At 62.1% G+C, this 10,507-nt stretch overlaps 1 protein-coding gene across 3 annotated transcripts in view; it reads left to right on the forward strand.

Moving 5' to 3' along the window:
- ABCA3 (ATP binding cassette subfamily A member 3) overlaps nt 1–10,507 on the forward strand; it is a 37,818-nt gene that overhangs the window by 18,048 nt on the left and 9,263 nt on the right. For 2 of the 3 annotated variants that reach the window (XM_040459382.1, XM_040459381.1), the window contains exons 12-21: nt 762–905; nt 1,358–1,487; nt 1,628–1,782; nt 2,021–2,176; nt 2,291–2,501; nt 3,204–3,354; nt 4,777–4,875; nt 5,794–5,980; nt 6,676–6,979; nt 8,771–9,044. In XM_040459382.1, coding sequence (XP_040315316.1) covers nt 762–905; nt 1,358–1,487; nt 1,628–1,782; nt 2,021–2,176; nt 2,291–2,501; nt 3,204–3,354; nt 4,777–4,875; nt 5,794–5,980; nt 6,676–6,979; nt 8,771–9,044 — 1,811 coding nt within the window. The remainder of the gene's footprint in view (nt 1–761; nt 906–1,357; nt 1,488–1,627; nt 1,783–2,020; nt 2,177–2,290; nt 2,502–3,203; nt 3,355–4,776; nt 4,876–5,793; nt 5,981–6,675; nt 6,980–8,770; nt 9,045–10,507) is intronic. The other variant, XM_040459383.1, reaches the window with a different exon arrangement.

Below are 10,507 nucleotides of genomic sequence, written 5' to 3' on the forward strand. Positions count from 1 at the left end.
CAGATGGTGGTGGTCATTGTCTAGACAGAGGGCAGGGGTCATTGTCTTGATGGACGATGGGGGTCGTTGTCTAGACAGATGGCGAGGCTCATTGTCTAGATGGAAGGCGGGGGTCGTTGTCTATACAGATGGCAGGGGTCATTGTCTACATGGAGAGTGGGGGTCATTGTCTATACAGATGGCAGGGGTTATTGTCTAGGTGGAAGGCAGGGTTTGTTGTCTAGACATTGGGCAGGGATTTTCTAGACAGATGGCTGTGGTCCTTGTCTAGACAGAGGGCGGGGAAGCTTCCTCATAGCAAGGGAAGGCCAGGCCTTTTGGCTCCTCTTGCTTATTTTGTGAGCTCCTGTGTAGCTGAGTGAGGGCCAGTCAGGCGTGGAGACACAGCCTCCCTCCTGTTTTGCCCGGACAGCGCCCCGGACTGGAACATTCAGCAGCCTGTCTTTGGTTTAAAGGTCCTCATTTACTTTTCATCTGTGTCACATGTGAGTTGTCTGCACCACCAACAAGCCTGTCAGGGATTGTGTGCCCAAATGGCGGGTCAGGAAAGAGGCTCAGAGCCTCCCCAGGTAGATGAGGGAGGAGCCGCGTGCACCCGCGCCCCACAGAGGCCTCGGGCCGCCCCACCTCTGCAGCAGGGCCCTGGGAGAGGGCTGTTTGCTGACAGTGTTTGGCGTGTCGGGGAACCTGATGCCATTCCTCACAAACACAATGAACTGACACGAGTTGGCTGCTTGAGACCCATCTGCTTTCCACCCCAGCCCTCGTACTGGTGCGGGCACCCACGGACAGTTTTGGGGAAAGAAGAGGAAGATGATGATCCAGAGAAAGTGCTCAGAACCGAGTACTTTGAGGCTGAGCCAGAGGACCTGGTGGCCGGGATCAAGATCAAGCATGTGACCAAGGTGCTGCACCCTGTGGGGTGGGTGGGGATGGGGACCTCATGCCACGGGGCATGAGACCTGCCACCTTGCCCAGGGCTGTCTCCAAGCTGGGGGCCATCCCCCAGGCCCTGTTGCTCCTAGACCCCCGTGGCTGCTCTCTGACCCCTCCCCAGGCTCTGTCCCCAGGGCTCAGGTGACTCAGGGGAACCAGCAGTGCATGCTGCCTGGGCTTACCCCGGAGTCAGCCCTGCCCCCAAACACTTGCTGGTCCACTGAAGCGGGACAGACATCACCCGGGGCGGGGGTAGGGGGAGGCATGGCCTCCAATCAGCACTTCGCCAGAAATTTCCCGCCTCTGCACTGACCGGCCACGCTGGGCAATGTCTCCTGAGACCCGTCGGGCAGGTGTTCCAGCGGGGGCTGGGGGCCAGGCAGGGCCTGAAGTCCAGGGCTGCCCTCGGCCTTCGCTGCAGGTGTTCAGAGTGGGGAACAAGGGCAAAGCAGCCGTCAGAGACCTGAATCTGAACCTGTACGAGGGGCAGATCACGGTGCTGCTGGGCCACAACGGTGCGGGGAAGACCACCACCCTCTCCATGCTCACAGGTGAGGCGCCACGGCCTCGGCTCCGGCTGGCCGGTCAGCGGTCCGGCCAGACAACGGTCACACCTCGTGCTGACGGGGGTGAGGAGAGGGTCCGGTGTTCCCGCTGAACTTCGGCCTCCGGGTCTTCTGCTTGGCTCTAGGTCTCTTTCCCCCAACCAGCGGCCGGGCGTATATCAACGGGTACGAGATTTCACAGGACATGGTTCAGATCCGCAAGAGCTTGGGCCTCTGCCCGCAGCACGACATCCTGTTTGACAACCTGACCGTCGCAGAACACCTGTACTTCTACGCACAGGTGAGCCGGCCGCTGAGTGCGCTTAGGTCGTGTAGTGGTTTCCTTGTCTGCGAGCTTGGGCCCCAAGGCGTGAACCCCCAGCTTCCCAGCAAATAGAACCCACCTGGAGCAGCCGCTCGCAGACCTGCAACGGGGCGGCGGGGAGGGAAGTCAGGGCACGCGGCGCAGCACGCGGAGGGAAGGAGGAGGCGCCAAGGCCAGGAGCCCCTGCCCGACGTCCCTGCCCCCGCTGTCTCAGCTGAAGGGCCTGTCCCGCCTCAAGTGCCCCGAAGAGGTCCAGCGGATGCTACACGCCCTCAGCCTGGAGGACAAGCGGGACTCCCTGAGCAGGTGCCTGAGCGGGGGCCTGAGGCGCAAGCTGTCCATCGGCATCGCCCTCATCGCGGGCTCCAAGGTAGGCGGGCGGGAGGCCCCGGGGCGGGGCGCCCAGCACGGCGGGCGGCCACGGGGAGCCGCCGCCACCCCGCCACCCTGCCACCCGCCACCGGCTCCTCGGCACGGTCCGCAGGTGCTGATGCTGGACGAGCCCACCTCGGGCATGGACGCCGTCTCCAGGAGGGCCATCTGGGACCTGCTGCAGCAGCACAAGAGCCAGCGCACCGTGCTGCTCACCACGCACTTCATGGACGAGGCCGACCTGCTGGGGGACCGCGTGGCCATCATGGCCAAGGGGGAGCTTCAGTGCTGCGGGTCCTCGCTGTTCCTCAAGCAGAAGTACGGTGAGTGGGGCGGGCGGGGCCCTGCGGCCGGGACAGGGGCCGGGACGGGAGGAGGGAGCGCGGGAGCAGTCTTGATTGGGTTAGGACGACGTCCCGCCGTGACCAGGAAGGGGCAGCGAAGCGTCAGCCAAGGCCGCCGAGACCAGCGGTGCCCTTGCAGAGGCCACACTGGCTATCGTGGAGGCGCACGGCCTGTGGCACATTCCAGGGCTGGGTTTGCCATGTGAGTGTGGCTTCCTCGAAGGCAGCTCATGGTCCGATGCCCCAGGCCCAACCACATCCCACCAGCAGACAAGCTCCCCTCCTCAGACACCCCGGGACTTGTGCACCTCCCTTCCCCAGTCCCTCGGCCGGCACACAGCCCTGCCCGGCGGATGGCGACCAGACGTGGTCACCCTCGGGGCCTCCGTTGTCTGGGGCTCCCTTGTGGAGAAAGCAGAGAGGGCAGGTCTTGGGGACGGTTCCTGCCGCAGCCTGAGAGTGGACTGCAGAGCCCAGCTTGGGCCTCACGTCCTTACCGGCAGCGCTCCCAGGTCCCCCAGCGTCTCTGCCCAGCAAGGGCCCCCAGCGACTCTGCCCAGCAGTGCCGCCGTCCCTGCTTTCCGGCCTCTTTCCCACGACCTGTCCTGGTCACGAGCCGAGGGCCCGGAGGGACGGCAGAAGTGGGACACGGCGTCCCGGGGGGGCTCCTCGGTGTTGCAGGTGCGGGCTACCACATGACACTGGTGAAGGAGCCCCACTGTGACCCCGAGGCCATCTCCCGGCTGGTGCGCCACCACGTCCCCAGCGCCACGCTGGAGAGCAGAGCCGGTGCAGAGCTGTCCTTCATCCTGCCCAAGGAGAGCACCCACAGGTACGCGTCCCCGGGGGCGCAGGCACGGCCCTGAGAAGGGGGCACAGTGGGCCTCGGAGGCTCCGTGCGTAGGGTCCCCCGCTCCTGCCTGTCAGGCTCGGCCAGCAGGGCTCCCAAGCCCACAGCTGTGACAGTAGGTGGAGAACCAGTGCAGTGGAACTAGGAACCCTCCCTGGGTGGAGAGTGTCTGCCGTTCCTCTCGGCACACGGCCAGCCCCTCCTCCCAGGTTCGCCCGTGTACAGCGCCCATGAGCTCCTCGTGGAATCGTGAATGTGTGTGTCTTCTTTGTCTCATGCTGTGAGTCACGCGCCGAAGCCTTGTGAACAGAGCAGGTTCTGGTGTGGGGGGTAAGAACCCAACCCTCGATTCACGTTCAGAAACTTTGGGGTATAAATCTTTAAAGTCTGTTTAGCGTTGCTACGAGCCCGATCGATGGTGTGGTTTTGGGTTCCCCCACTCCGTCACACCGTGACTTCGTCAACATCTGTTCCAGCACCACGCACTCCTGGTTTCCCCCCAAGAATACGCCAGGAGACATCCTTCTAGAAAACTCTTGGTCTAAATCTCCAGTGACCCCCTCAGGAGGGGCAAAGGGGACCAAGTTCCTCCCGCAGAGGTGATGTACGTGACTTCCCCGTCAGCAGGACGGGACAGTGTCCATTTTACACCATGCTTGCCAGCTTTGATGAAGTTCTTTTTTAAATATTTGCATATCCGGTGGCCGAAATGGCATTTTGTTTTCCTTCCACTCCTGCTAACAGGAGGTCGGTCTTGCCGCCGCTCACACGGCTTTCTCTGGATATCGTGTGTTCCTGTCTCTCGCTCGTGTATCAGTCAGAGCATTTTATGGAGCGATATCAACCATATTTGCTGCAATTTTTTCCATTTGGTCATTGATTTTGTGGGACTTTTTTCCCCATGCAGATACTTTACATTTAACGGATCCTATCTTTTCCTCTGTGATTTTTTTCCTTAGAAACCCTGCAACCGAATGAATATCCTCCAGGTTTTTTGGTTTTTTGGTTTTGTGATTTCACGTGGATATTTTCTAGCAAACAGTATCTCAGGCCTAAGTCCTCACGGCAGAAGGTCATGTGGCCGGGGCGCCTGGGTGTCTCAGTCAGTTGAGCATCTGACTCCTGATTTCCGCTCAGTTCATGGGCTCGTGGGATCCACTGAGTGTGGAACCTGCTTAAGATTCTGTCTCTTTCTCTCTGCCCCCGTCCCCAGCTTGCGCATGTATGCTCTCTCTCTTAAAATGTCACGTAGGGAAAAAGAGGGGGAAACAAACCCAACTCCCGGTTTTCCAGGCAGCTTTTCCAGGCGCCAAGGCCGCTCTGCCCTGCCCCGGGCCACGTGGAGGAATAAGTTGCCTCCAAAGTCACTGAGAGGCAGCTCTTCACTCGAGGTCTTGCTTCCAGGTTCGAAAGTCTGTTTGCCAAACTGGAGAAGCAGCAGAAGGAGCTGGGGATCGCCAGCTTCGGGGCCTCGGTCACCACCATGGAGGAGGTCTTCCTCCGGTCAGTAAACGCGGGCGTCCATCAGTCTAGGCGCCGATGCTTGTCGACAGCGTGCCGGTGAAGCAGCCCCCTGTCAGATCCAACCCCGACCTGAGGGGGGCGCGCCGGCGTGGGCGGGGCCCCAACTCCCCAGGGCACTCAGAAGGCTGAGGGTGAGGGCGGCTGAACTCCGATCTCCTCTCCGGAAACTTCCGCCCCACCCCCCTTCATGGGGAGGGTGCAGGCGGCCTCTGTTCACCATGCGGGCCCAACAGGCAGGCCCCCAGAACTGCGGGCGGCAGGGGCTGCCCGGGGTGGCGAAGATGTTCACCAGATTTTCCTCCAGCGCCTATTTGGCAGATGGAGTGCTAGGGACTGGAAGGAACAAAAGTACGTGTGAGGTACATGTTTTTCTCTGAGGATCCCGGGACCTAGCGAGGAGGCAGAACAGTGAGTGTGTGCACGGTGTGCACATATCAGGTGGTTCACGGGTGTCCATGCGGCCCCACCACCCACCCGGCCGCTGCCTGCACTCCCCCCATGCACACCCGTCCCCACTGAGCCATTCCTGGGCGGCTCCTCCCGGAGCACACGCACCTGCCCGTCGGTCCCAGCTCGGCCCCCGGCGTCCGGACCCATGGCGCCCTGTGCTGGCACAACTACACTCCCGGGGCCTCCATCATGCCCCCAGTACCCCCCTTCCCGTCCCTGTGGCTTTGGCCCATCTCGCAGGGAGACCGCGTTCCTTGTGGGCAGGGGCCTTGTCCGGTTATCTGTCCCTCGTGGACTCCGCGTCTGGTGTTCTGATGGCATCTGGTGGTGGGCACGTGAGGAGACAAACCACAGCCAGCAGAGCTAACAGCGTGCCCCTCCTCCTCCCTCCCTGACGGCCCCCGCGGGTAGCTGAGCGGTGACCGGGCCTCCTGTGTCTTGGCACAGTGTGGGCAAACTGGTGGACACCAGCATGGACATCCAGGCCATCCAGCTCCCTGCCCTGCAATACCAGCACGAGAGGCGGGCGAGCGACTGGGCAGTGGACAGCCACCTGTGCGGGGCCATGGACCCGACCGACGGCATTGGCTCCCTGATTGAGGACGAGTGTACCACCGCCAAGCTCAACACTGGGGTGAGTGCTGAGGGCTGGGCCGGCCGGTGCGGGAAGGCTGGGAGACCCCTGAGCCCCACGTGTTAGCTTCCAGGGGGACAGATAAGGGCTCCTGGAGGGTCAGTTCACTGGGAAGAGGGCAGATTACAGCTCACGCGGTCACAGCAGGGAGAAGGAAAACCCAGCACATTTTAATTCAGCGACTGTAATATCGTTTTGTTCTAAGTGGGCCGCGTTGCATATGCTGCTGACTCTGCTCTGTTTACCGAGGGCTTTGCCGTAAGCCTGGTGTTCGCTCAGTAAAGGGCAGCGCTGCTCTATCTTACAGACGGAAAAGCAGAGTCTGGGTCATGGTGGCCTGGCCAGCACGTGGCAGAGCAGGAGTCTGACCCTGGAGGGGTCCCCACGCTTGGAGGGCTCCCATATGAGCGCAGACGGGGTCCCCTGCCAAGATCGGGGGAAAGGCAGCGGCCTTGGCTCCCCCAGTGTGGTGGGACCCCCCAAGGCCCTTGTGGGGACCCGCAGGGACACGGATGTGCACATCTCCCGTGTTACTGAAGGAGGAGCTTTGCAAGAAGCCCTGGGGCCTCGGGGCGCACGCATCGGTTGGAGGCCACCAGGCGTGTGCTGGGACCGTGCCTGCGGCTGAGGGTGGGGGGCAGGGGTGTGCTGCTGGCCCCGCGGGGCACCGTGACAGCCCGTCCCCTCTGCCACAGCTCGCCCTCCACTGCCAGCAGTTCTGGGCCATGTTCCTGAAGAAGGCCGTGTACAGCTTGCGCGAGTGGAAGATGGTGGTGGCCCAGGTCCTGGTCCCTCTGACGTGCGTCACCCTGGCCCTCCTGGCCGTCAACTACTCCTCGGAGACCTTTGATGACCCCATGCTGGAACTGACCCTGGGCGCGTACGGCAGAACTGTCGTGCCCTTTGCTGTCCCCGGGGCCTCCCGGCTGGACCAGCAGCTGTCGGAGCAGCTGAAGGCCATGCTGCAGGCCGAGGGCCAGGAGCCGCGGGAGGTGCTGGGTAAGGGCCGGGCCCGGAGCCCAGCTTCTCAGCGCAGGCACCGTGGGCATTTGGGGCGCTGGCTCCTCCCTGTCTGCGCACCCTGGGATGTTGAGAAGTATCCCTGGCATTGCGTCCCCCTCTCCCCACCGCGTCGTGACAACCACAACTGCCTCCGGACATCACCACTAGGGGGAAGGCCGTTGCCTGAGTCAGGAAGGCACAGGCAGCATCTGGGACTAAGGTTTGCCCAGGACGGGCGGCCACTTAGGTCTGTGTCGGGGTCAGAGGTGAAACATGAAACCTCCGTGGTGTCACCATTGCCCTTCGTTTGCTGGGCTGGTCACAGCACACACTGAGGTAACATGGTGCTCTCTTCCAGCACCTCAGACCGAAGCACCTGCGTCCCTGGCCCTGGCAGTCAGACGCGGCCCTGGGTTCAGAGCAGGCCTCGAGCTCGGGTCAGATGGGCCAGACGTGGGGGAAGGTGGCCTTGGCTTGCTGCTCCCTCCCCCTGCTGGACCGCAGCCCAGAGACTCAGGAAGCAGGCTCTGGTTTAGGGGAAGGCTGGATGCCTCTGCGTCCCGGAACCGGAACCAGCCTGCCTTCCAGTGCCCGCTTCTGCCCCGAGTCCCAGTGTGGCCCTGACCACCCCTGCGACCCTGGTTAGGCCTCAGGAGACATCCTGTCACCTCCGTGTGCCCTCTGCCACGTTTGCCGGCTGTCCCCCAGCCTGGCCCAAAGATTCTGGGCATCTCGTGGCACACGGTGGCTCTGGGGGGTTTGGGACATGGCCTCAGATGCCCCTGGCCTGAGTCCTTCTGGAAGACCAAAGTGTCCATTCCCTTGTCGAGAGTGCAACCTTCCGGCTTTGTTCGCCTCGCCGTGCGGTCTTGTTTCACTGCTTTTAAGGCCATCGGATGCTTTTTCTTCTGTGATGGCGGCTGCGGCCCCATTGGCAGAGCCTCTGTCACTCTTAACGTCAGGGCTCCCGGACACGTCCCTGCCCCTCGCTGACCCTAGGGCCTGCAAGGCAGACGTCCTCTCTCTTGACCCCGTTTACAGGCCAGGGCAGTGAGGGCGTGTGTAGGTGCACGTGATGCTGGGCCGGGCAGCCGCCAGCGACCATAGGGTGGACCCCAGCACCCCTGTCTGAACCCCTGTCCCCACATCTCCACCACGGAGCGAAGCAGGGCTGGGGCAGGTCCTGGCTCCTCGAATGCCCAGAGGGTCCGGCACCTGCAGTGGGGTTTGCCAGGGTTCTTGCTGGTGAGGAGGGAATCCTCCTCCTCCCTGGGCCCCACTCCCTCAGGCCACTCTTTTTAAAGACCACCTTTTTCTCCTGATTACGAAAGGTTACTTACTCATTCCATAAAAACTGGAAAACCAGAGAAACAGGCGGAGGTCCTGTCTAATCTCGCCCCTCGAGGGCAGCCCCCTACCCGCTGGCTTGCCCAGCCGCCCCACAGGAGGTCACAGGTCTGCCTCTTAGAGCCTCTCCCTCTCCGGAGTGGCCTCCTCCCTGCCCCACCGGCCCTGGTCCAGGGCTGCCTCCCTTTAGTCTCGGGAGGCATTTGGGGGGCAGAAGAAGGAGTGTGGCCCTCCCACTTGGCCTCCTGTGGCCCCGGGGTGCCCGTTCGCCCAGGCCCCGCCGCTCCCATGACGTGGCCCCCCGGCCCGTGGGCTCCGCGAGAGTAGAAGGTGGTGTTTCCTTGCCACGGCCCCTCCAGGCCTCCGAGCTCCTCAGAGTGGGCACCTCGGGCACGTGCCCCAGGTGCCGTCGTCCACTCCTGACCCTCTGTCGCCCCCCAGGTGACCTGGAGGAGTTCCTGGTTTTCAGGGCTTCGGTGGAGGGAGGTGGCTTCAACGAGCGGTGCCTGGTGGCCGTGTCCTTCAGAGACGTCGGCGAGCGGACGGTCGTCACTGCCCTGTTCAACAACCAGGCGTACCACTCCCCAGCCACCGCGCTGGCTGTCGTCGACAACCTTCTGTTCAAGCTGCTGTGCGGCCCCCGGGCCTCCATCGTGGTCTCCAACTACCCCCAGCCCCGGAGTGCCCTGCAGGCCGCCAAGGACCAGTTCAACGAGTAGGTGCACTGCCCCTGCCAGGGCCCTGCCCCCACCCATCAGGGCCTTGCACCAGGCACCGCCAGGGCCACCAAGGGCCACGTAGGCGGATGAAGCACAGTTTGTGCCTTCAGGAAGCTTCTGGGTTTGGGCCAGGGAACCTCTGCCCCACGTCTTCCCCAGCCCTGCGTATTCACTGTCTCCTCAGACAACAGATTAGCTGGGGAGGCCCTATCCCACATACTGAAGTATCCGAGGGGGGACTCCTGAGGCCTCGGAGCACAGCCGTGCCCTCTTCCCTAATCTGCACCCGGCTCCTGCTGGCTATTGTCCCTGGGGGTCTCGGCACACACTTGTGCCCGGGGCAGTGCCTCTGTGTGTGAACCAGAATACAGAACACAGACAGTGAAGTCAGGTATCGCTGCCCAAGGTGGCCTCAAATCAGGGAGCCCTGTGGGCCTCTCTCTTCTCAGGCCTTGTCATGCTCTGGTATGTGTGGGACTCTCCCCCATGCTGGTCACAGAGCCCCCTAAACGCCCCTAAACCCCAGAACATCCAGAAGAGGCCAAGAAAATCAGTTTTGGAACAAGATCAGTGACTCCATGTGGGGCGATTAATTAATGGGGAGGGGCAGCCTTATCCCCACCCCCCCCACAGACCGGACTGCTCTGGGCCTTGCGATGTCTTCGTCCCCCTCTGCTACCTCCTGTCTCTACCCTGAAAGCAGAGACACAGCAGCCGCTCTGTGCCCTCCTTGTCCTGCCAGGGACAGGCGGGCACACGGATGAACACTCGTGGCAGGTCGGACTGGTGGTCTGAAGGCCACACAGCCCTGGGGAGGGGCCTCCGATCTGCTTGGGCCCTGGGGACACACGCCTGCGGGGCCCTCGGACCTGGGCAGGGTGGTCAGTGGCCACAGGTGGGGTGGGGGACTGTGCTGGGGGCATCGAGAAGTTGGCAGCCCCTTCCCGGTGGGCTCTGTGTGAGGAGACCCCCAGGTCAGCTGAGGTTGGGGCGGCAGGAACTTTGGTTCTGTTTCAGCAGCTTTAGGAGACGGAGGTCACCTGTTGTGACGTGGGCTGGAGTGGTTGTTAGTACTCACAGGGCGGGGCCAGCCCCGAATCTGATAGAATTGTCCCAGTTGTTTTAGTTCCAGATGCATCGTGAAAGGATGACCCCAGAGAGTCTGGTTCACACCCCTCATCACCCTCATCGCACGTAGTTACAAGTTTTTTCCCTTGTGGTGAGAAGTTTTAAGATCCTGTCTGAGCAACTTTCAAATGAGCAACCCAGTATCGGGTTAACCTTAACTGTAGTCACCGTGCCCGACGTGGCGTCCCCAGGACTCACTTATTTTATGACTGGAAGCTAGTTGACGCCCTTCACCCGCTTTGCCCACCCCCTGGCAAGCACCACTCTGTTCTCTGTATCTGTGAGTTCCTTTTTGTTTCGTTTGTAGATTCCGTGTGTAAGTGAGATCTTA

The sequence above is a fragment of the Herpailurus yagouaroundi genome, unplaced genomic scaffold (genome assembly GCF_014898765.1).
Source record: "Herpailurus yagouaroundi ecotype Mexico unplaced genomic scaffold, PumYag 222, whole genome shotgun sequence".
In the NCBI taxonomy this organism is placed as follows: domain Eukaryota; kingdom Metazoa; phylum Chordata; class Mammalia; order Carnivora; family Felidae; genus Herpailurus; species Herpailurus yagouaroundi.